Source organism: Kogia breviceps, chromosome 2 (genome assembly GCF_026419965.1).
Source record: "Kogia breviceps isolate mKogBre1 chromosome 2, mKogBre1 haplotype 1, whole genome shotgun sequence".
NCBI classification, from domain to species: Eukaryota; Metazoa; Chordata; class Mammalia; order Artiodactyla; family Physeteridae; genus Kogia; species Kogia breviceps.
In genome coordinates, this window is record NC_081311.1 from 26,051,716 (window position 1) to 26,078,233 (window position 26,518).

General features: G+C 37.7%; 1 protein-coding gene across 20 annotated transcripts in view; it reads left to right on the top strand.

The window, feature by feature from the left end:
- NT5C2 (5'-nucleotidase, cytosolic II) overlaps positions 1–26,518 on the top strand; it is a 151,488-nt gene that overhangs the window by 113,942 nt on the left and 11,028 nt on the right. For 5 of the 20 annotated variants that reach the window (XM_059054111.2, XM_067024765.1, XM_067024759.1 and 2 more), the window contains 5 exons: positions 17,987–18,104; positions 19,172–19,267; positions 19,598–19,621; positions 25,398–25,489; positions 25,647–25,704. In XM_059054111.2, coding sequence (XP_058910094.1) covers positions 17,987–18,104; positions 19,172–19,267; positions 19,598–19,621; positions 25,398–25,489; positions 25,647–25,704 — 388 coding nt within the window. Of the gene's footprint in view, positions 1–13,862; positions 13,924–17,986; positions 18,105–19,171; positions 19,268–19,597; positions 19,622–19,803; positions 20,050–25,397; positions 25,490–25,646; positions 25,705–25,894; positions 26,013–26,518 lie in introns of those variants that run through there. The other 15 variants (XM_067024760.1, XM_067024766.1, XM_059054113.2 and 12 more) reach the window with 6 other exon arrangements.

Consider the following 26,518-nt stretch of genomic DNA (forward strand, 5'->3'; position numbering starts at 1 on the left):
GGACCCTCCTCAGTAAGAGCACAGAGTCTTAACCACTGGACTGCCAGGGAATTCCTCCATTTCATTTTCTTATTTTTGGAAAGCTTGGGTAGGATTGGTATTATTTTTTCCTTAAATATTTGATAGGAGTGAAACGATGTAGGCCTGGAGTTATCTTTTTGTGGGAAGGTTTCAAATTATACATTCAACTTTTAAACATAGGTATAGGGCAAGTCAGTTTCTATTTCTTCTTGGATTCATTTTGATAATTTGTGCCATTTCATCTAAGTTTAAAATTTATTGGCATCAAATTATTCATAATATTTTTTTATTCTTTTGATGTCTGTAGGATCTGTAGTAATGTTCCTGTTTTCATTCCTGATACTGGTAATTTGTGCCCTTTTTTTTTTCTTCATCAATCTAGCCAGAGGTTTATCTATGTTATCAGTCCTCCCCCAAAGAACCACCTTTTGGTTTCAGTGAGTGCATGAGAATGAGGAAGATTTAAATTTAAAGGTGATTTTAAAGTAATTATTTATAACTCTGAGGTTACAACCTGCTTTTATGATAATTGTTAACTATAAAAACAGTAGTTTTAAAAAAAGGTAGTTACTTATAAAATTAATAAAGTATTATCCAGATATTCCAGACATCATTATCTTTATTTGGTTTATATTTTTTATTAGGACCTAGGCATTAACCATTTTTATTTCTGATGATAATTTTTAAGTTTGATTGTTTTGCTTCTGTATTCTGAGTCTTAGCACCATTAACATTTTTTGTGTTGTTGGCCTACTTTCTTGCTTCAGGTGTTGCTGGAAAATGTTGATTCTTTGTGCAGAATGAAATGTGGCACAATGCACTTTCTTTCCATTTTTCTCCCCCTGTATATTTTGACTTTAGAGTTTGGGGGATTAGGGAATTGGTTGTTTTAGCCTTTTTTTCAGTATAATTTCAGTGTATATTAAGTGCTTAATAAATAGTAGCAGTTACAATAAATAGCTACCCTCTTGTATACTATTCCTAACTAGAGAAGACATTCAATAACCATTTGCTTTTTTTTATTGGGGGAAGGAACAAGCCAATAAATGTTCATTTTATATGAAATGAAATTATTAGATATGCTATAAAATTGCTATTAGTATAAACTATGAATTAGCTATTCTGGCAAACAATATTTTGAGTGATACAGAGTTATCATTTACAGCATAGATGGATTACTAGTTTTTAGAGTTAGAATGTAGTGAAATTGATAGTAAGGCTAGGATTGATGCTTCTGAAGTGTCTGGATAGGACATCACATCTCAAATGGCAGTCATGTTTTGGAATGGTACGTTCAGTGAGAGAGGGTGGTTATTGGCTCAGGGCCTACCTTATCACGCTGTAAACTTTGCCTAAATTTCTTCCCAGAAACAGTTACATAGGTTTTTCCCAAAGTTTCTTTCCCCGTTTACAAATGTTTGAAATATACATGTCTTTTTCATAGAAAGTGTTGGGGATGGGGTCTAATTGTGGAGACTTAAGCTATTTTCATAAGGAAACAGTTCTGTTTTTGGTCTAGAAAATGGCCACAGGAGACCTTCTTTGGGAGGAGGGTTGTTATGATTTGGGTTAGCTCTGATTTTTCACCTTTAATTTATATTGATCGGTAAGAAAATTGGCTTTGAATAATCCTCATGTTCTTCATGTCAAATGTTGGGGTTGATAGAATCAGTGATGAATAATCATTTAAAACTTTGATTTGTCACTAATAAATAAAGAAGAGGATAATTGAGGCAAGAATACATACATGGACTCTAAGAATGTTAAGCTGTATATATATAGTTATTCCAAACTTGTAATTTTCCAAAAGTAAATTATATGGACCTTTGGTAGAATGAAGTTAAGTTGTGGCCTTTTTTTGTTTGTTTGTTTAGTTTATTAAAAGAGAAATTGATGGCCTTACTTATATTAATTTTTTTTTTTTTTTTTTTTTTTGTGATACGCGGGCCTCTCATTGTTGTGGTCTCTCCCGTTGCGGAGCACAGGCTCCGGATGCGCAGGCCCAGCGGCCATGGCTCACGGGCCCAGCCGCTCCGCGGCATGTGAGATCTTCCCGGACCGGGGCACGAACCCGTGACCCCTGCATCGGCAGGCGGATTCTCAACCACTGCGCCACCAGGGAAGCCCCACTTATATTAATTTTTAAAAATTTTATGATTTTGCTTACAGTTTGGTACATTTATTCCCCTGAATGAAGTGAATCACAGTGTTCAGTATCAAATCCATTCTGATGGGAACCGCATTATCTTCATCTGATCTGAATGTCAGTCTCATAGCCCAAACAGTTTTTTAGAGAAGATCCCTTTATCATCAGCTATCCCTATAATTAAAGCAAGCTATACATTTTTGTTTTTATTAGTTTATTTGCAGGATATCTATGTAAGATTGACATTTTTATATAAGATAAAAATTAAAACTCCCAAACAAAAACTTTTGGACCTGAATCAGTTTTAATCCTGAAATCTGCCTAAAGAATTAATGCCAGTGTTGGTATTTATTTAGCTCCATCTCTGTAATACTGTAGATTAACACTTTATTTCTCTAATGGGATTATGTACGTTAATTATGGTCTAACCAGTTTTTCTACTAAGTACAGATGAGTTTACATATGAAAGTCAATGTTTAGAATCTAGGTCATACTTAGTCTTGTACATTAGCTTTGCCACTGACTAATGGTAGACTATGTTTTATATTAAAAGTACCTATTACGCCTAGTTATAATTCCTCTCTCACCCCAATTACTTTATCAACATTCTTTCCACATGATGTATATCAAACTGGTCCTCTGCAATTTTGGCTTCCTCTGCAGATAAGTGTCTTTCTTTTCCCTTGGCTTCTGTTCCCCTTAATTAGACCTGTTGAGTGCTCTGGTTTCCTATTTTATTAAGTTGCCCTAGTGTAGGTCCTTTCTAGACCTCAGAATTTGTTTGTGGTCTTTTTCTGAGAGTGATCTTTAGCCTTTTTGTGCTTAAGTGGGACAGACAGATGGATCAGACTTGTAAGTGCATTCTCCAGCACAAATCAAGCCAAAAAAGATCTTGATAGTCAACCTAAGATTAGGTCTTTGGACTTGTCAGAGAGCAAGAAAGTTGTTTTTAACCCAGTTACTCCCTCTCCACAGAATGAAGGGACCAATCTATACTATTTGTGAATTTTGTTTCTTTGATTTTATTTGCATAGAGGACTCCTAAAAATGTTATGTTGCTGAATTTGTTGTTACTAAGAGTGGACAGAAGAGTGAAAATAGAAAACAAAAGGAGGATTGGAGTTTTTAAGGTTTAGTGCTTGTTCATTTTTCAAGTGGCATATAGGCATAAAAAGACCTGTGGTTTCCATTACTCTTAGTATTTTGTTACTTAGTTTTATAATATTATACCCAGAAATGTATTGCTGAGGTTTCAAATGAGAAAATCTTTTGTGATGAAATGAGTGACATAATGTACTTACATCACCTCCTCACAGTTACAGATCATCACTTTCTGACAGACTGCTAATCTACAAAATGTGGTTTCTTTAACAAGCAAAATACTAGTCAGTAGCTGTTAAGTGAGAGTAATCTGGGTATAAAAAAGTAATTAAAGCCTCCACTGAACCCATTTTCCTTAGTTCTCCAGTGTAGGGTGGGTTCGAGGGAAGGCAGCTTGCTTCAGCATCTTTAGAAAGGCTGGAGATGCAGGTACTCTGAGGGGTTATTCCTAGTCCCTGACCAGCCACTTAGACTCTGAATTAAAATTGCTCTCACCATCTTCTGGCTAAATGCAGAAAGTCCTCTTTTCCCCTCCTGATTGCTCCCTTCATCTTAAAACATTCTCTTCCCGTGGGTTCCATGCTGCCCCCTGCTCCTGGGTTTCCTCCTGCCTCTCGAACTGCCATGTCCAGTCTCCTTTGTGGGTACCTCAGTGTGTGTTGGGCCATAACTGCTGTTCCTTGGTCCCAGGTGCTGTCCCTTCTCACTCTACACACCTTTTGAAGATTATATTTCTGCAGAATCCTCTCAAAAGGGCAACCACAGTTCAGATCTCTCTCCTGAGCTTCTGGCAGACCACCCAAGTGCCAACTGATGTCCTGCAATGCACATAATTCCTAATAGGTCAAAACCGGGACCCATCACCTTTTCATGCCTTCTCCCCCCAAACAAACCTGTTCTTCCAGTATTTCCCATCCACCCTGTTTTCTAAACCAGAAACTTGAGTGTTAAGCTTACTTCTCCCCATATCTCGCTCCAATGAGCTAGCAAGTTCTGCCCATTCTGCTTCCTTAATTCATCTCAAATTGCTCCCACTATCCCTATGCCCTGGCCCAGTTGAGGCCACTCTACTTTTCTCTTCTGATTCAGTGCAATAACTTCTTCACTGAATTTGCTTCCTTGGTCACTATATTGCACACACTGGAGTCACAGTAGTGTTTCTAAAACATGATTCTGGGTTTTTTAAAATTATTTTATTTTATTTTGGCTGCATCAGGTCTTAGTTGAGGCACACGGGATCTTCGTTGCGGCATGAGGGATCTTTCGTTGCAGCACGCAGGCTTCTCTCTAGTTGTGGCGTGTGGGCTCTAGAGCGTGCAGGCTCAGTAAAAAAAAAAAAGAAAAAAAAAAAAAGTGATTAAAAAAAAAAAAAGCCAGAATAACCCTCTTTCTGTTTTGAGGTTTAAGTCCTGTAACACTCTGAGTTTAGGTCCAGTCTTTTTTTTTTTTTTTTTTTTGCGGTACGCAGGCCTCTCACTGTTGTGGCCTCTCCCGTTGCGGAGCACAGGCTCCCGACGCGCAGGCTCAGCGGCCATGACTCACGGACCCAGCCGCTCCACGGCATGTGGGATCCTCCCAGACCAGGGCACGATCCTGTGTCCCCTGCGTTGGCAGGTGGACTCTCAACCACTGCACCACCAGGGAAGCCTCAGTCTTGTTTTTCGTCTTTACTTTAGAGGCTATGTGGTTGGAGAAGAAGAAGAAACCTTGGAGTGTGATAGACTTGGGTTTGGATCCCAGTTCTACCTTGTACTAGCTCTTGGCCACCAGCATGTTACTTAGTTAGCCTCCCTGAGTCTCAGTTCCTTCATTTAATCCAAAAAGAAGGAAGGAGTGAGTATAGGGATAAACTATTGGTATAAAGTTTGAATGGAATAATATATATAAAAATATTATAATATAAAATATAATATATAAAAATATTCATAGCATAAAATTTACTATTTCTTCATTTTTAAGTGTATAATTGAGTGACATTAAATACATCCACAGTGTTGTGCAATCTTCACCACTGTCCATTTCCAGAACTTTTCATCATCCCAAACAGAAACTCTGTACCCATTGAGCAATAACTCCCCATTTCCTCTTGCCTTCAGTCCCTGTAACCTCTAGTATACTTTCTGTCTCTGTGAATTTACGTATTCTGTACCTTTCATATAAATAGTGGAATCGTAGAATATTTGTCTTTTTATGTGTGGCTTTTATATCTCTTGTCATAATGTTTTCAGATTTCATCCATGTTGTAGCATATCTCAGAATTTCATTCCTTTCTAAGGCTGGATAATATTCCATTATATTTATATACCATATTTTGTTTATCCATCATCTATCAGTGGATATTTTGGATGCTTCCACCTTTGGGCCACTGTGACTAATGCTGCTATGAACATTGGTGTACAAGTGTCTGCTTAAGTCCTTGCTTTCAGTTTTTCTAGGTCTATACCTTGGAATGGAATTGCTGGATCACATGGTAATTCTATGTTTAACTTTTTGAGGGACTGCCACGCTGTTTTCCGCAGTGGCTGCACCATTTTACAGTCCCATCAGCCATGCAAGAGGGTTCTAGTTTCTCCACATCCTGGCCAACACTTGTTATTTTCAGGTTTTTGTTGTCGTTTTTGTTTTGATAATAGTCTTCCTAATGGGTGTGAAGTGGTAGCTCATTGTGGTTTTTGATTTACATTTCCCTAATGGCTGGTGATGTTGAGCATCTTTCATGTGCTTATTAACCATTTGTATATCTTTATTTGGAGAAATATCTATTTAAAGTCATTTTTCCAGTTTTTAAATGGGTAGTTTGTTTTGTTTTAGTTGTTGAGTTGCAGGAGCTCTTTAAATATTATAGATGTTAATCCCTTTTCAGGTATATGATTTGCAAATATTGTCTCTCATTCTGTGTGTTTTTTCACTCTCTTGATAGTGTCTTTTGAAGCAGAAAAGTTTTTAATTTTGATGAAGTCTAATTTGTCTATTTTTTCTTCTGTTGCCTGTGCTTTTGCTGATTTCACATCCAAGAGGTCATTGCCAAATCCAACGTAATGAAATATGAAATACATTGAAATGTAATGAAATATTTCATTATATTGGTAAATCCAATATAACGAAAATGTTCTAAGTGTTTTATGTTTTTAGGTGTTAATATTTAGATCTTTGATCCATTTTGAGTTAATTTTTGTGTGTGGTTATAAGGGTCTAACTTCATTCTTTCACATGTGGACATCTAGTTTTCTCAACACCATTGAAAAGATTGCTCCTTCCTTGCTGAATAGACTAGACATTCTTGTCAAAAATCATTTGACCATATATGGAGAGAGAACATTTATTTTTATTTTTTATTTCTTTATTTTTAAAAAAATTTAATTTATTTATTTAATTTTGGCTGCGTTGGGTCTTCATTGCTGCACACGGGCTTTTCCTAGTTGCAGTGAGCGGGGGCTACTCTTTGTTGTGGTGCACAGGCTTCTCATTGAAGTGGCTGCTTCTCTTGTTGCAGAGCATGGGCTCTAGGCGTGCCGGTTTCAGTAGTTGTGGCACGAGGGCTCAGTAGTTGTGGCTCGCGGGCTCTAGAGTGCAGGCTCAGTAGTTGTGGCGCATGGGCTTAGTTTTTCCATGGCATGTGGGATCTTCCCAGACCAGGGCTCAAACCCGTGTCCCCTGCATTGGCAGGCGGATTCCCAAACACTGCACCACCAGGGAAGTCCCAAGAATACTTTTTTAAAAAATGAAACATATGACAATGTAAACTTTTATGTCTCTGCTTCAGCATCTCTCCTTAAAGAAAGATGAGGCTCCTTGCAATAGTGATGAATTAAATTAATATGGAACATCAGCTGAATTGAACTTACTGTGGATAGTGTATAAACTGGATGGATCTGTTTGAAGTTCTTAGTGTGACAACAGGGTCTCTTAAAGGAATACATTTCCTGAAAAGTTTTTTGTACAAACCAAGGAAGATGACCAAAAGGAAGATAATCAAAAAGGCCAGAGAAATTCTCATTGTCCTACGTCATGAGATAGTAGTCAGAGCATCCTTCTCATAACTTGGAAAATGTAGAACTTGCACATTACCGTACTCCACAGCCCTCCAAACAGATTGTCTATGTGCAGGAGGTTTTTGTGTTAGTGAATGATCACGTTCCAGTCAGTGAAAGGTAACCTGTGTGTCCTCTGACTTATTCTTGAGGGGTTTATCAGTTTGTGAATGGATCTAATGTTCACAGTTGAAGATTAAAGGAATATAAAAATAGGTGTAGTTCAGTAAGTGAAATACATTCATTATACCCCCTTAGTGATCTTTTTTCTTAAAAGAACTTTTGAACAGGTTTTTTGTTTCTTGTTTTTCTGAAACAGTAGAATAAGAGGATAGCTGAGTGAACAGAGAAACTAGGGTAACAGATAAAATGGGGGGAAACCTTTTCAAAAAGAGATGATCCCTTTCCATAAAAGAAAAAAACAAGGATGGTGGTTGATAAAATTATCAATAAAAGTAAATTGGAAAACAACCTCATAAAACTAAGCAAAATAAAAATCTAATTAGAATATATTATGAGGACTCAGCCCAAAAAAGAGAATTGTGAAGATGAAAAGTGATAATTTAGTATTAGAGTCCAATCAGTGATTTGTATCAAGGATCCAGTTAGAATAAGCTGAACTTCACAGGCCTATGGCTGAATGGGTTTACATAGCTGGAAGGTTTGCTACCTATAAAGCAATAAAGTTTACTTTTATGTAAATCCTCAAAAGAGATTTGAGGTGACTTGCAAAATTAAACACATAGAAAATGGGTCAGAAGACTAATTTTATAAAAGAAAGTCCATAAGAAAATATGCTGCCAAATAGATATTATCCTTCATAAAGTCACCTTATTAGGGAAAACTTACTGCAATACCTCTGTCATTTCTTAGAATTTTAGGAATTCCTTTGGAATTGTTTCCACAGCCAGTTTATAAACTCGCAAGAAAACCTGCTTCATTACTTCAAGTAGTCACACTTGTTTTTTTGTTTGTTTTTTTGCGGTACGCGGGCCTCTCACTGCTGCGGCCTCTCCCATTACAGAGCACAGGCTCCGGATGCGCAGGCCCAGCGGCCATGGCTCACGGGCCCAGTTGCTCCGCGGCATGTGGGATCTTCCCAGACCGGGGCACGAACTCGTGTCCCCTGCATCAGCATGCAGACTCTCAACCACTGTGCCACCAGGAAAGCCCACACCTGTTTTTTAATCCTTCTCGAATTCCCCTTTTAGTCGCTGGTTGCTCTCAATAACTGCCCTCCCGCACCTTAAATTGAATTCATCATCTGTTGATGAAAATATGCCAGCAGGGAGGATATATATCTAGAACAATGTGCTGTTGACTCTGAAAGTAATTTTGAAAGAAGAATTTCAGATATGTTTTGAGTAATGATTGCATTACTGGAATAAGTATCAATATATATTGCCTCGGAGTGATTATTTTGAATGGGAGAAGGCTCACTTAGATGGTAAATTTTATTACATTTGCTTTTAAAAGGTGTTATTTGGGGAGAGGGTGGGGAAAAAATAAAAGGCATAATACAGTTTGATTGTTTTCACTTCAGGATTGTTTTGTTTTGGAGGTTTTTGGTTTATTTTTCTGTTGTTTTGGGGTAGTTGTCTTTAGAGAGAATTTAGGAATAGATTCATTGATCCTTAGGTAGAAATACTTCTTTATTAGTTAGTTTCTTTAACTGAACAAAGCTATCATCTTTTTAACTGAGCTATTTTTGATGGCATCCCTAATATAAAAATTTTCTCAAGTTTACACTTCTATTTTCTTTAGCCCAACATATCAGCCTATGTGTTAACTCTGATTTCCTAAGAGGTGTTTTTTTTTTTTTTTTTTTGTGGTTGCAGGGAGGGCCGCAGGCTTTCTCTAATTGCGGCAAGCCAGGCTTCTTCTCTCTGTTTTGGTGCGTGGGCTTCTCATTGCCGTGGCTTCTCTTGTTGCGGAGCACGGGCTCTAGGTGTGCGGGCTTCAGTAGTTGTGGCGCACAGGCTTAGTTGCTCCACGGCATGTGGGATCTTCTCAGATCAGGGATCAAACCCATGTCCCCTCCATTGGCAGGCAGATTCTTAACCACTGGGCCACCAGGGAAGTTCCTCCTAAGAGTTTCAATGCATGGTAGTACTAAGCCAGTACTTTCATACCAAAAGATCAGTGCTTTTGGTAGAACTGGTTTTCTCATCAAGACTATAAAATTGATAGCCATAGTATAGTTTAAATATTTCTGAGCAATCAATTTGGAAGGCTTTTATTATAACATATTGCTGATAAAAAGACTGTTCTGGTATTACATTGGTCTCTAAATGGGAAGGAAGGATCTTTAAGCAGTTTAATTAAAGGATCACCTGATCTAGGTAATGAAATAATTCTGTAGGTGCATATATATGATACTTGTGTGCTATTTAAATATTCTGTTATAGATCAGTTTAAAAACCTTTTCATCTGATAAAATTAGTCAATTGGGAAAGAATAAATTAGTGAGGATAGAGGAAAAAAGAATCCAAAAGAGTGATAATTGTTAATGGGTTTAAAGTAGCTCACTTAATATTCTATCTACTTCTGTGTATGATTAAAAAATATCCTTAATAAAGTTAAATTTAAAAATCACGTGGGGAAAACTGACCAAATACCAACAAAGTGATTTTATTTTTAAAAGGGTGCTTAAATTTAAAGGTCTTTTTAAAAGTCTTTTCATTTCCATTTGAGAATATAATCTTTATTTTAGCTCCTCTTACTGCTTTTTCTTAAACTTAAGAATTTCTTACACTACCTCCCTCAAGAAATGAAATACGATTTCCCCAGCCAAGCATACTTTTGAAGTGGTCTCTGTATGTTAGGGAAGAAGTAAAAAAGAAATAATACTCCAGTGTATTATCTTCTTGTGGATTAAAGTTCTTTGTATTAGTTGAGATAAATACTCTCAAGGCTGTTATTTTTAGATATATATTTATATTATATATTACCTGTGTTAGGTTTATACATTACTTTTAGGCAGCCTACTTATTTATATATCTACACTTAGTTTCTAAGCTTTGATTTCCTTTATGTCATTTCTGTATCCTAGTAGTTTTCACAAATTTTAGATTCATCCTCTGAATTGCAGTAATATATGGTTTGTTCCTAGATCATTACGAAATTTAAATGATTTCTTAATAAAACGCGATTCTGTGTCCTCCATATTACACAGTGAGTGATAGAAATAATTCATTACCAATGTTTATGGTCTTTGTTTTCCATTGCCAGGCATAAAAGCATTCAAATGTAAGCCAGATTTTTTGTGTGATTAAATGTCATGTAATATTAGTTGCATCAGTAAAATTACTAAAATGAATCTTTTTTGTTTTAATATCCCATGCCATTTTCAACATGGATAAACTTGTTTGCAAAATAATCCTAACATAATAGCTATCTTTGATTCATTATTTCTTTTCTGCTTACACATTCTCTGAATGTTTCTTTATCATGGGGATAATGTCCACTGAAAGCAAGACAAATGATAATAGAGTTAAGCTGTGTAGGGAAGATTTAGGTTAAACGTAATGGATAAAACCTGCCGGGTCAGGGAACTCTAATAGTTGGTTACCTAGGCAGATCACGAGGTGATTGTGATTCTTTAAATCACTGGGAACATTTGTTTGATTTCACAGTCATATGAAAGAATCGGATTCAGATAATTACAACTGTTATGGCATAATTGTTACAGCATTATGGTAGGCGACCAAATTAAGTGACTACATAACAGTTCCTTTATTTCCTAAATTTTTTTTATCCACCCCCTCAATTTTGCCTTGAGATGAATAAAACAACAACATTGTCTAGGATACTCTGTGGTTGTTGAAGAATGAATTTTTCCACCTGGATTTCCAATCCATTAAGTACTTAAATTCTGTTTCTTTAGGACTTTTTAAGGAGGGGAATTCCCTGGCAGTCCAGTGGTTAGAATTCTGTGCTCTTACTGCTGAGGGCCTGGGTTTGATCCCTGGTCAGGGAAGTATCAATAAGATCCCACAAGCTGTGCGGCACAGCAAAAAAAAAAAAAAAAAAAAAAAAGGCTCTTTGAAGAGGACAGTCAAACCATTTCAGTTAGATGGAGAACTTATGTGGCAGTATCTAAAGTATACAATAGAGGTTGCACACCAGTGGCCCATGGGCACACCTCAGACCACAGACCCATAGTTTGGCTCAAATAGAGTTTGTTGGTTTTTTCTTTTTTTTTTTTTTTTTTTTTAAATTTTTATTTATTTATTTATTTTTGTCTGTGTTGGGTCTGTTGCTGCACGAGGGCTTTCTCTAGTTGCGGTGAGCAGGGGCTACTCTTCATTGCAGTGCACGGGCTTCTCATTGCATTGGCTTCTTGTTGCAGAGCACGGGCTCTAGGCGCACAGGCTTCAGTAGTTGTGGCACTCGGGCTCAGTAGTTGTGGCTCATGGGCTCTAGAGCACAGGCTCAGTAGTTGTGGCGCATGGGCTCAGTTGTTCCACAGCATGTGGGATCTTCCCGGACCAGGGCTTGAACCCATGTCCCCTTCATTGGCAGGCGGATTCTTAACCACTGCACCACCAGGTAAGTCCCATACATATTTTTTAAGAAGACTTCCTGGGCTGGGTTAATTGGCCCCGTTTCTTTCCCTCTGTACCTCCTTAGTCACATTGTATTGTGGATCTTCTAAAATTTATTATAAATATCTAATTGTATACCCCTGTAGTGCACTACGAGCTCCTTCAGGCCAAAGACCATGAGTTACTTTGTTTTCTGTTCTTAGCATCTAGTACCTGTACACAGTAGGCATCCAAATGTCTGTTTCATTATTCTAACTTTAGTACAGGCGTTTGAGTGTGATGATCTGTTCTTATTTGGGGGAAAAGTTATATACTAGCTATTTCTTTCTTTTTTAAAAAATTACAAGCAGCTTCTTTGGTTAAAGAGGTTTTTTAAAGTTATTTCAATAATTTTCAGTTTTCCGCATTTTAAGTTGAAAACAGTAGCCGAAATACACATTCCTAGTAAGCATACAGGTTCTCAGAGGGAAAATTTTGAGTTAGGTAATTTTTTTCATTTTATTTTAAAATAAACATTCTTTTAATACTCTTGGTGATTTTTAAAACAAATCTTTTAATTACCATTTAATTTTGCTTTTGCAATAAATGTAGACTGGCAGTCTTTCAGACTCTACTTGTTTACTTATTTACATGTCTAGCCATGTGGGAGTTGGTTTTATTTTATATTACTGAAAGTGTTGAATGGTATCTAGCTTTTGTATTTTAGGTAAATTAAAATTGAGGTAGTTTTTAGAATTTTTCAATATCTCTTTTTAGATCATTTATGGTCTCTTAGATTAGAGAGAAAATTTTTGACTATGTCTGTGATATTGTGTTGGGGTTTTCAAATAGTTGTGAAAAGTAGAAAAAGTCCTCTGGTGTCTGTTTATATGGGAATGGAAAGATTTAATTTAAAGTTTCCTTAATGAAAATGTGAATTATTATCTTTCCTAGTTACAGTCTCAGAGAGCTAAGATCATTTAGCCTAAATAAATAGAGAACATTGATGTTGATCACATTCATAGCATAAAAGCAAACAACTATTCTTGAGTGGTTGGGTTGGATTTTTGCTTTTCATAGTGTGGTTGGTAGTGCTGGTTTCTCCTGGTTGTAATGTTTTTAGAAATTTTCAACATTGTATTTAGTCTTTTTTGCTCTTCTATTTAGTGCCATCTCCCTTTCACAAAAAATCCAGAAGTTGGAGAAATCTAACCATATGTTTTCAAAAACCTAAATGTCTCTAGGAAAAATGTCTCCCTATAAAGTTAAACATAATTCATATCTTAAAAGTATCAATATCTTGAAAGGATTTATGTTATCTTCAAGTCAGTTATCTTACTAGACTAGGTAGTTTCTTTAACTTTATGAAAGTAGAGTAGTGTGACTCCATTTACTGAGGTCAAATATACACTCACAGAATCAAAATAAAATTTTTACCCTCTATTTCATATTTAGACATCTGGTTAGATTTTTAGTAGGTTGACATTGGTTTTTATCTTTATCAAGATTACAAAATTAGGTGTTAGAAGGGTAGAAAAGTAGGTAGATAGGTACAGGTAGACTTAGTTTAAATGGGTACTTAAAAGTAAGATGAGACTGCTCTGGTTTATTCTTGTATCCTTTATTAGTCTGTTTCACTTACTATAATTCAATTTTAAACGCTGTTTACCAGTTGCATTCAGTTTCTATCATATAAACTTGAAATGTGCTAGAAAAAATAAACTAAGACAAAAGAAATTTATGTTTCTGTTTGTCTTTTGACTTAACATTTCAGGATCAGACTTGGCTTGTATTCCAGGCTCAGGGTACCGGAAAAGTTAAATAATGTATAATACTTAAGCTTATCTTCAATACCCTTGTTTTGTTATGGCTAATTAGATGAATTTAAGTGATGGTCAGAGGCTTCTAAATAGGAGGCAGTAACTCCTATTAATACCAATTTCCAAATGGTATCTCTCTGTTCCAGCCCATCACAACAGTTTTAAAACCAGTTTTTGTTTTTGTTTTGTTTTGTTGCTTTGTTTTGTTTTTTAACAGGAGTGCCAGTGTAACTCCTTCAAGACTGGAGTGACACACTCTGCATCTGCATCTGCCTCATGTGAGTTCTCATTTTGGCAGCAGCATTCTGCTAGGCTGGAACCTCTGTAGAGGTTTGCCCTTCCTTTGTCTAAAATCTATAAACTACTACACAGTGTGTCTTGGTGGCAAAGGTAAAAAGTGCATGAGAATTCCAGACTTCCCTGCAGAAAGTTTTCAGCTCACCCAAAGGGACTGTCTCCTCTAATCCAGATTCTATCTTGTATGAACAAAATCTACTCAAAAGAGCCCACAGCTTTCATCCCCACAACATGCAGTTGATATTTTTTGAAGAACTATTTTTCCCTCACAGATTATGGAGTAAAGAATATCTTTAAATGCTCTCAGTAGCTTCAGCTTTCAAAGCTTTGGTTGTTCTCTTTATAGTCTGGTTACGTAACCTGAGAACACTGTGTGCTGCCCTGGTGCCTGAAGCAGTCCTCTTTTTTGGACTCTGGCCCTTAAAATAACCTCTTCCTTTGTCTTTGGATATTGGGTAAATTAGAATAGGCCTGAGGACCTTCTTGAAAAAGAAATAAGCAGTGAATGTGTGAGGCTGTGTTTACTCTTGAAGCTATTGGCAGTGTTTTGGAAAGTCCGTTGTGAGAACTGAGTTTGAAGCTATGCATCATTTACTTGCCAGTTTTGCCAGAGAAATTGAAATTAGAGCCTTTACAGCTGTGGAGGGCATATAGAGTTCTAGTCTGAGGTGATACATATGATTCCCCACAGATGTCCAGGCTGGCTTTGAAGGGCCTGGTTGATTAAAAAAGAAATTTTGCTATCTATCTATCTATTTATTTATTTAAGGTATGATGGTTCTTTGTAGGGTTCTGGAATTGTCATTTTTACCACCAGGTCAGAACAAATTGTGATTATTCCCAAGGGACACTTAAAACATCTAGGTTCATGCTCTGAGCAGCTGCAATTCTGCTTCACCAGCCCTGGTTGTACTGTACAGTTCTCTAGCAGGTGATTTAATGACCTGGGAGTTCGTGTTACTGAAATGATTATCCAGGAAGCTCATGAGAAAATGTCAATACCTTGTAGGTCTTACTGATTAATATAGAGCTTAGTGAAATAGATAGTGTTGTCAGAGTGGAACTTGGACTCTCTTTGCTAAATCCATTCCCACCTGTGATTAGAGCAGTTTATTTTGGACTAGTTGAAAGAAATTGGAAGGAGAGTAGTGTGTTTCAACACCCAAGCTTAAATTTTGATGGCCTACTTAATCTAGAAATTCATTTTTAACAGTGGCACTATATGCCACCACAAAAAGCTTTGGATGAGACTCAGGGAGACCGAAATTCTGGCTTCAGCTGATGTTTCTACATGCTGTGTAACTTCAAGTTAGCAAATGGGGAAAATACTCTATTTTTTGGAAGCACCCTAAACTCATTGAGAGAAAGGAAATTTAAAGTATTTATTTCTGTAGGTGGAATTTCTAGAAAGTCATCTCAGTTGAACACTTGGAATTTCTGCCTTGGAATAAACACAATGTGACAAGAGTATAGTGTTTTATTTTCTGTTATTCTGTTCTTTATGGTGGCAAAATGGGGAATTGAGATCTCTGCCCTCACACATTTTTTTTCACCAAAAATTCTGAATAAATTGATTTGGGTTTCAATCTGAATTGCCTCATAGAAATAGATTTTAATCATCATTACTCCATCACTTCCCTAACTAGGGAAAATTATTCATTTAGGGGTGAGCCTGGGTGGAGGGTGTTTTAAGTTTTGTTTCTGTCTCCCATTCTTTTTTTTTTTTTTTTTTTTTTTTTTTGTGGTACGTGGGCCTCTCACCGTTGTGGCCTCTCCCGTTGCGGGGCACAGGCTCCGGACGCGCAGGCTCAGCGGCCATGGCTCACGGGCCCAGCCGCTCCGCGGCACGTGGGATCCTCCCGGACCGGGGCACGAACCCGCATCCCCTGCATCGGCAGGCGGACTCCCAACCACTGCGCCACCAGGGAAGCCCCTGTCTCCCATTCTTAAGGCATATCCAGCAAATTATCTTTCTGAAAAATTAATAATTGAAAACATTTTATATGGGCCAAATCCTATGAGAATGAATGTCAATGGATTATCCAAATTACTGAGCTGTACTGCAATTTTGTTCCATTAAATATTGTTTGACATAAGTGGGGCTTTGTTAGGACTGAAAAGTAATTTTTGTTGTATGAAAATTTTGTTAAAATTCACTTTCAGTTGAGGTGGAAGCATGGCGTGGGGTGAGATATTCTTTTATACTCTCAAAATAATTCAAATTGACATCAGTGGATACCAGGCTTTCCTGGTTTTATGATAATACACCAACTCTTAATTCTGTTAGCATGTATGAATATATATCACTTCCTTTACCACAGTGTACCTCATTCAAATGTAAGAATTCCACACTTGAGGATTCAAAAAATTTTGTGGGCAGGGATGGGTGAGGATGGGGCTGCAATTGAGGGGAGGAGAAAAATATAGCCAGTTTTGAAAATGTTAGCCAGGGTTAGCATTAGCCTTAAATTATTATTACCCCTGAGACCACAGATGAAATGACAGCTTCTTTTGGCATTTTTCTGGTGAGATGAGACTTAAGCACCTCCTAAAGGACCTTAAAATTTTGAGGCTTGTAAATATGACAAATGTTTATTAAAGGATTTAAAAATCTCACCTTGTTCTTTTTAAATTTCAATTTAATTAAAAAGAATAGATAATACATTAATATGTTACAAGTTTTAAAGGTACAGAAGAAGGTACATGAAAGTCTTCTTCCTTCCCCTATCTCTTAGTCACTCAGTTCCCTTCTGTGGAGGAAACCACTATTGCTGTTTTCTTTTATGTATTTCCAGAAATATTCTAAAGTATTGTTTTTGGAAAGGGAGAGTTGAATCATACTCATTAGAACATTAGCACTAACTTGGATAGGCAGACTAATTGCAGTGAAGAATCAGTTTGAACCATAGGCTATATATGTTAATTATAGGTAGAACTATAATAATAATAATAGTTTAATTATTATGAGACAAAAGAATAGGATGTTTGGGGGTGTTTTTTAATCCTCATTTGGCATTTAGCAAGATTGCACGTCTTTTTATTTTTATTTTTAATATGGCTTACCCACCCTAGAGACTGATGGATGGTTGCCTACCTACATCTTTCATTTGGAAGAAACCTGTTTAAAGGAGCAACATTTTCTTTATACTAAACTGCAATGATGATTCTGAAAAGATTTTTAATTATAGAAAACTTCAGACATATAATATTAGAAACCCCATATTCTAAAATCCATTTTATTTCACCTGTAAAAAACTCATTATTCTTCTTTGGCAGATAAGGAGGTATATGTATTTTATATATATACTTGCACATACTCATTCTTCCATAATCAGGTCTAATAAAATGAGTTGTAATCCTTCAGTGTCTAATTCCCAATTCATATACAGATTTTCCTATCTCAGACATGTCTTCTTATGGTTGTTTTAGCACTAATAATTTGCAAAATGCAATTTTGATGGCTATGACATTGTCAGGGCTCATAAAGTAAATCCTAACAAATGGAATCATGCTGATTGGAGAAGGAGTTTAAAGTAACTACTAAGCCAGATAGGAATTCTAAAAATAGACTGGTCTTTAAAAAAAGAAAAAAACAACAACTAATTTTGAAGGATTCCTACGCCAATCATGCACAGCAGTGGGGACTTCAACGTACATAGACCTATCTAGTTTTATATTAACTATATTCTCACGGTTAATATCACAGCTGTGCATATTACATTATCCCGCCTGCCTTTAGATTGTGGGCATGAAAGAATAAAGAGTAAAAAATTTGGGGATTAGGTTTCCTAAGAATGAAGGAACTATTCTGAAATGCCTGCTAATTCATCTTGTTGCTGCTCCTCCTACTATAATATGACCTATTTCCACAGACTGACAGTTGAGTTCTGTGATTACTCAGGGCGGTACAAAACATGGAGTTTGAAGGAAAAGAAGAAAAATGGCAGATTTAGGAGGAGAGAGGAATTGGAAAAGTAGAAATTCGCTCATTTGCCTTCTATTTTAAGTGGCTGTTCTTTTAATGAGAACCTCCTCTTTGTGCAGTGTACAAGTCCCCGGAGTATGAGTCCCTTGGCTTTGAGCTTACCGTGGAGAGATTAGTTTCTATTGGCTATCCTCAGGAGCTGCTCAGCTTTGCATATGATTCTACATTCCCTACCAGGTAATATTTCAAGATTATTTTTGGATTAAGACTCCTCCTTCTGTCCCCATAATTAATAATTCCAAATGCATCCTCAACCAAAAAACTTCCCTCAAACAAACAAAAAACCAACAAAACATCAAAAGATTCCTTGGGGTTTTTTTGTGTTTTTTGTTTGTTTTTGGTTGGTGTTGATTCAGAAATGACCATGAAACCTTTCATGTACACCATATATTTTGTGTTCCTGACTTGAACTTTGAACTTAGTTTATTGCTATTAAAGAAGATCCATTTATGAGAAAGAAGAGGGATTATTAAAATTGATGGGCAGTAATCACAGATGCTCTTCTCTTATGCTATTGGAGAGCAGTTACATGTTTTGCTAATGTATTTAACTTGGTAATCAAGAGGCTTCTTGGCAGTTTGCATTCCTAGATTTGATAAGAAAGATTTGACATTAAGAAAGATGATGCTGGGACTTCCCTGGTGGTCCAGTGGTTGGGACTTCACCTTCCAATGCAGGGGGTGTGGGTTTGATCCCTGGTCGGGAGCTAAGATACCACATGCCTCATGGCCAAAAAAACAAAACATAAAACAGAAGCAATATTGAAACAAATTCAATAGAAGACTTTAAAATTGGTCCACACCAAAAAACTTTTTTAAAAAAAGAAAGATGATGCTTATTTTGAGATGCCATCATATATGTCTCATATACAACATGTAACAGAGGGAAATATAAGGCAGCTCAGTTGTCCAAGTAAATTAAGAGAGAGACTGTTTTAGTATAGAACCAGCTGTATTAAGAGGAACTATTATTTACACCTTGTTTGATTAAGCTCTTATTTCTCACATAAAACAGTTGTGATTATTTATCTGGACAGAGTAAATATTTGCTAGTTGTTCTGAGATTCGTTTTTAAGATTTTATTCACTCACTTTAGCCTCTAGAGTTATATTGTTTGGGGACTTACTTGAGCTGCCATAAAACCTGAATAAGGTGAGGGTTGGTATGTGGTGATGGAGTAAATACTCCATTAGATTACTGCCTTTATTACTTTGCATGATTGGTGATGTCTTCATTTTTACATAGGGGACTTGTCTTTGATACGCTATATGGAAATCTTTTGAAAGTTGATGCCTATGGAAACCTCTTGGTCTGTGCACATGGATTTAACTTCATAAGGGGGTGAGTACAAAGAACCTTTAACCTCTTTCTCATGTTTTTATAGTCAGACAATATGAAGACGATATTGTCTCCCCAAATACAATATACTTTCCTATTCCCTCATCATTAAAGATCAATTACTTTACATAAGGATACTTAACAATTATTTATTAGGCAGTGAGGACCCAAACTGACTTATAAATATAGTTAGCAGTTACATTTTGTTTAAATTAGTGCCTTCTAATTATATAGCATACAACAAAGCTAATCTTGAAACGTGCCCAAAAAGAACTGTAGTGGCTTTGACTTATTTGAAATTCTAAGATTTTTATTTTCTCCTTTGTAATACAGTTCTCAGGTAGCTGCTCAGAAGAGGTATGTATATAAAAGTGCTTTGAAAAATTTAAAACTACAGCATTGTAAATGACTGAGATTTTTTAACAGCTAATACATTATTTTTTATATTACAATGAGTACCTTCAGGTATTTGATCATGTGGTTAAAATTTTTTAAAACATGGGGTTAAAAATGAATACAGAGCTTCCCTGGTGGCGCAGTGGTTGAGAATCTGCCTGCCAATGCAGGGGACACGGGTTTGAGCCCTGGTCTGGGAAGATCCCACATTCCGTGGAGCAACTAGACGCGTGAGCCACAACTACTGAGCCTGCACGTCTGGAGCTTGTGCTCTGCAACAAGAGAGGCCGCGATGGTGAGAGACCCGCGCATCGCGATGAAGAGTGGCCCCCACTTGCCACAACTAGAGAAAGCCCTAGCACAGAAACGAAGACCCAACACAGCCAAAAGTAAATAAATAAATAATTTAAAAGAAAAAAAAAAGAATACAGAGTGACACTATTTAAAACAAATAAGGATATGTTTTATTTTCATAATTAGAATATTTCCACTATTCTTACTAATTTGGACTTTTCACCCTAGTAATAAGCAGCAAATAAAATTAGTATCTAGTGTTTTTTTGTGAAACATCTCAATTTTTTTTTTCTTTAAAAATCACAGTGCTACAATATGACAGTTTCTATAATTGTGGCTTTACAAAATTACAGTATGTATTTTCTCTACTGTTATATTACCTAATTTACTACTGACACTATTAGGATCACAGCAACTCTTAAAATCAAAATGGGTTAAGTGTCAGTCTGTTACTTATTTTCAATAGCAAAGTAGTAAAAACCACAGCCTACAATGAAGTTGTTAAAGAGACAGTGTCTTGGGCTTCCCTGGTGGCGCAGTGGTAGAGAGTCTGCCTGCCGATGCAGGGGACACGGGTTCGTGCCCCGGTCTGAGCCACAGCGGCTGAGCCTGCGTGTCTGGAGCCTGTGCTCCGCAACGGGAGAGGCCACAACAGTGGGAGGCCCACGTACTGCAAAAAAAAAAAAAAAAAAAAAAAGAGACAGTGTCTTTTTGGTAAATACATTTTGTGATAAGAGACACAAACTAACAGAAACTGTACCAGAGTTTCCTTTAAATCTGAGGTCACAGCAATGCCCTATTTGGAATTGAATCATATGTTACAAGACTCTTCAGCTGGCATTACACAGGCTAAACAATTTCCAAGTGTACATAGTGAGAACAGTATGAAGTGAACAAACTACCTTGACACATCTGGTTAGGCCAATGGTTATATCTATCTTCCTTTCACTGTTCCTCTCGTGAGGGGTTTGTTCAAGTTCATGAATATCAAAAGGCAGGATGTAGAATGTGAAGTGACTGCAAATAGTACTAAAAACCCAAGCTATTTTATGTATAGATACTGTCACTACAATTCAGAATCCCAATGATGATGAACCAAGGTTCTATTTATGAACGTCTGAAATGGACTTTTGTGTTACTGGGTAGGGGTATAGTCAGAAAAGAAAAGGAAGAGAAGAAATTCTATATATTAGTACTACAATTAGATTTACTAACTCAAGATCCATAGACCTCCTTTCTTCCCCCCCAAATAAGCCAATAAAGTTTCCAAATAGCTCCTTTGGAAATACATTTAATATTGTTTCAGAAATAAGTCATTTATGAGTAAATGCAGAATCATTCAAACAGTACTTAGCACTTATAGTCTTTAGAGTTAAATTTTTGAAAAAAGTCCATGGAGAAGGACAGAATGAAGATGGACGGAAAGGGAGATAATTATTGAAGTATAGTGGTGGACAAGGTTGGAAGGAAAATTAGGGCTCCAGCAAGCATCACCTTATATGCCTTGCCAATTGAGTTGGAGCTTCTTTTCAGACAATGGTAAAGGCTTTTAAAGTTTTAGACTAGGATAATATTGAGATCAAATCTTTATTCTATGGGTCACAGTTAGTTACCAGTACTGTATTATAACCTTTTCTTCCCAACTCCAAGTCGAGCATCCCTTCCTTTATGATACATTACCTCCCCATGAATTAATTTTTATTTTAAATGTGTACTAGCGTGACTTGACACTTAATTTAAACAAAATGTAGGGAATTCTCTGGCGGTCCAGTGGTTAGGACTCCGTACTTTCACTGCCAACGGTGCAGGTTCGATCCCTGGTCGGGGAACTAAGGTCCCACAAGCCATGAGGCGCAGCCAAACGTTTAAAAAACAAAAAAAGTAAAACGAATATAGTAGGGGCTTCCCCGGTGGCGCAGTGGTTAAGAATCAGCCTGCCAATGCAGTGGACATGGTTTCAAGCCCTGGTCCGGGAAGATCCCACATGCCGCGGAGCAACTAAGCCTGTGCACCACAACTACTGAGCCTATGCTCTAGAGCCCGCATGCCACAACTACTGAAGCCAGCGTGCCTAGAGCCCGTGCTCTGCAACAAGAGAAGCCACTGCAATGAGAAGCCTGTGCACCGCAACGAAGAGTAGCCCCCGCTCGCCGCAGCTAGAGAAAGCCCATGTGCAGCAATGAAGACCCGACACAGCCAAAATAAAATTTTAAAAAGAACAAAAAAAAAACCCCCCAAAATAGTAAACAAAATGTAATCGCTAACTGTATTTATAAGTCTGTTTGAGTTCTAATTGCCTAATAAATAACTATATTTAGGTAAAGGAATTATTCTTTAATGATGAAAATGTCATCTTACTAAACCTGACTGAGGAAAGTGTATCATTACTATTCCCTTCTGCCTTAATTTTCATTACAGAAAATCTTGGAAGGCTAGAAGATATGCTATTCCATAAAGTTATTCTTTATTGGGAACACTTATTTCAGAAGGGTGACTAAGACAGGGAGCTAATGTGATTTTATATCCCTAACTAGAGTTTATGCCATTTGTAGTTAACAAACACAAGCAGGAATTTATCCAAGTTATTCTGAGTATGAACTTTAAATTTGGTGTCCTTTATTCAAAATAGTTAATCTTCATATTTTACTGAGAGGACTGCGCATTTTTATATTTTAGTTTTTCTCCCTTTTGGTTTCTCAGTAATATATATATTTTTAAAACATCTTTATTGGAGTATAATTGCTTTTTACAATGGTGTGTTTCTGCTTTATAACAAAGTGAATCAGCTATACATATACGTATATCCCCATATCTCCTCCCTCTTGGCGTCTCCCTCCCACCCTCCCTATCCCACCCCTATATATACTCTCTGTAATATTTTTATTAATACTATCCCCTTCCTCTTATTGCAGTGTTTTATTTCACTCTTCAAGGTTCTCATGCATCTCTAACTTCTGTTTTTTTCACTGGCTTTTTCTTTTAAACTCTGAATATCTTCCGTGGATCTAGTCTCAGTCTGCTCTTCTTTCTCTGCACTCTTAAGTGGCCTCTTCTGCTCTAATAGTCTTCCTGACTTCATTTATTACCTGGGCAGAGAAGATCCCAGCTATCTCTCAAGTTTGAATCTCTATTTTAAGTTCTTGACCTTTGTTTCTAATTGCCTGTAAAAATGTTTACTTTTAGATTAACATATCCAAAGTAAAATTCCTCTTCTATCTACTTTTTATCTAGTTTTCATGATTCTGTTTATGGTACCACCACCCTCTCAGAGACACCTTAGTGTGAGCATCATCATCTTTGGCTCTTATGTTCCTCATCTACCACATCCGATCAGTTGCCTCATCTTGTTCATTTTACCTTGGCAATCTCTCTTGAATAATTCTTCTCTTCAATTTCCTTCGCGCCCACTCTAGGACATGACCCTCCTGCTCTCAACTGGACTACTACAGTAATCCCCTAACTGATTTCCCAGGCCTCTGTCTCTGTGTCAGTTAGTTTTTGCTGCATAATAAAGTACTTCAAAACTTAGTGGCTTAAAACAATGGCCATTTGATTTAGCTCAAAATTCTGAGAGTCAGCTGGGCAATTCTGGGATTGCTCAGCTGATCTAGAATGGCCTCATGGCAGTTGGCAGCCTGTTGGCTGGGGCACCTCATTTCTGCATGTAACCTTTTATCCTCCAGCAGGTTATCTCACTCTCATTCACATAGCAGTCTCAGAGTTCCAAGTGCAGCAAGAGTAGGCAAGCCCCAATACACAAGTGTTTTCCAAGTCTCTGCTTGGATCCCATTTGCTGCCATTCAAGCCTGTATTCAAGGATGGAGAAATAGACTGAGACTTTTAATCGGAAAAACTGCAAAGTCACATTACAAAAGGATAGGAAGAATTTGTAGCCATTTTTGCAACACATCATATTTCTTCCTCCGTTTTTTTTTTTGTGTGTGTGTGTCTGTGTGTGTGTGTGTGGTACGCGGGCCTCTCACTGTTGTGGCCTTTCCCATTGCGGAGCACAGGCTCCGGACGCGCAGGCTCAGTGGCCATGGCTCATGGGCCCAGCCACTCTGCGGCACGTGGAATCTTCCCAGACCGGGGCACGAACCCGTGTCCCCTGCATCGGCAGGCGGATTCTCAACCACTGCGCCACCAGGGAAGCCCCTCTTCCTCCATTTTATTCTAAAACTCCTACTAATTTAATATTTTTACAATTTAGCTCTGATGGTTTTATCCTTCTGCTTAAAAACTGTCGGTGGGGACTTCCCCGGTGGCGCAGTGGTTAAGAATTGCCTGCCAGTGCAGGGGACATGGGTTCGAGCCCTGGTCCAGGAAGATCCCACATGCCGCAGAGCAGCTACGCCATGCACCACAGCTACTGAGTCTGCACTCTAGAGCCTGTGAGCCACAACTACCGAGCCTGCGTGCCACAACTACTGAAGCCCGCGTGCCTGGAGTCCGTGCTCTGCAACGAGAGAAGCCACCACAGTGAGAAGCCCACGCACTGCAACAAAGAGTAGCCCCTGCGTACCACAACTACTGAAGCCTGCGCGCCTGGAGTCCGTGCTGTGCAACAAGAGAAGCTACCGCAATGAGAAGCCCACACACTGCAATGAAGAGTAGCCCCCACTCGCAGCAACTAGAGAAAAGCCCACAGGCAGCAACAAAGACCCAATGCAGCCAAAAAAACCCCAGAACTGTCAGTGACACTGTTGCCCCTGAATGAAGTATAAAAACAATAGCATAATTGCCTCAATTCGTCTTTCTAGCTTTATTTTTCTCTGTTCCCCCTTCTCAGACTAGTTTCTGGATTCGTCTATCTAGCTTTCAAGGGCCAGCTCATATGCTACCATTTTCATGAATTCTTCCAAGGTTTTCCTCTCCACATTCCCACACTCACTTCTCTCTACCCCTTAAGTTGAAATGGTCTCCCCTTCTTCGGTTTTCTCATAGCTCTTCACACCTTGCTTGTAGTTGTGAATTTTTTACCTTGTTGTAATTGTCTGTGTATGTGACTCACCTCCCTTACCAGACTGAGAACTTTTTAGGGGCTGGAACCAAGCTTCTTCCTCTTCAGAGCTACCCATGTGTTTTGTGTTTTTTGTTTATATTTATTTATTTTTTTATTTGGTTGTGCCAGGTCTTGGTTACAGCACGGGGACTCCTTAGTTGCAGCTCCAGGGCTCCTTAGTTGTGGCATGCGAACCCTTACTTAGTTGCGGCATGCATGTGGAATCTAGTTCACCGACCAGGGATAGAACCCAGGCACCTGTATTGGGAGCATGGAGTCCTATCCACTGTGCCACCAGGGAAGTCCTGCCATGTGTATTATTTGGAACCCTGCCTTGCACATAGCCACCAAAATATCTGAATTAATTTTTGAATGATGAATATGTCTCAGAGTTATAATGTTATTTTTGAATGTCAGTTAATTTATAATTTTTTCTTTCAGACCAGAAACTAGAGAGCAGTATCCAAATAAATTTATTCAACGAGATGACACTGAAAGATTTTACATTCTGAACACACTATTCAACCTACCAGGTAGACTCATTCTATGCTTATATATTACATATTCTATGCTTATATATACTGATGCCTTCCCTTCTTTCCATGATTGTTTGTCTTTGCGCAAGGACATAATGAAAGAAACTTCATTATCTCACTTCTAGCTTATGAATATCTATTCTTCATTTTTCAGAGACCTACCTGTTGGCCTGCCTAGTAGATTTTTTTACTAATTGTCCCAGATATACCAGGTATGTATATACTATAATTTTCTTTTTCCAATTGATTTTTTAAAAAATTAATGTACAGGGTTTTAGAGAACTGGCCACTGCAGGTCTTTTCTGCTTTTCTGAAGTGAATTTAGTGCTAGTGAAAGATGCCACATTGCCAGCCTGAGAGATGGGACAGCACCAGCAGCTCCATGCAGGCTCTCACCTCCCACACGGCCCTCTCCTTGCCAGTGTGCTGCAGCCATGTTTGGAAGGGACCACTTCTGATTGGCTTCTCCTGGGAATGAAGACGGCCAGCAGAGGTGCTAATTGTGACAACTGAGTGGGAGGTTTGTGTGATGATTATCTGTCCAAGCAGAATTGCACTAAAACCCCCCAACTCATTTCACAGCAGCTACCCAGGAGCCATTCAGGGATGGTAATTTAGTTTCATTCCCAGGCCCAGCAAGATTTAATTGAGGAGTAAATACTGTTTATCCTCCCTGAAGTAAAATTTTGTTTAAGTCTTGAAAAAGTTATCCTTTCCTTTCTAGGGAGAATTGTAAGTTCAGCCGTAAGTGCCAGAGTTTGCAAACTTCTTATCTTCTTTAGGCTTTATCCACTTCAAGGCACTAAATTTGGTGGAGCACTAAGTCACTAAGATAAACAGAAAATAGACAATACCTTAGTACCTAGAGATAATGTCAGAAAAGTGAGGGTGGAGAGAACCTAAATTACCAATTTAAAATGTTTCTTTGATGGGAACCTGTTTCTTAAAAGTGATAAAGGACCTGATATTTTTGGAACTGGCCTTTTAGCTTCCATTCAGTATATTCTTCTACCACTTTGTATCTGT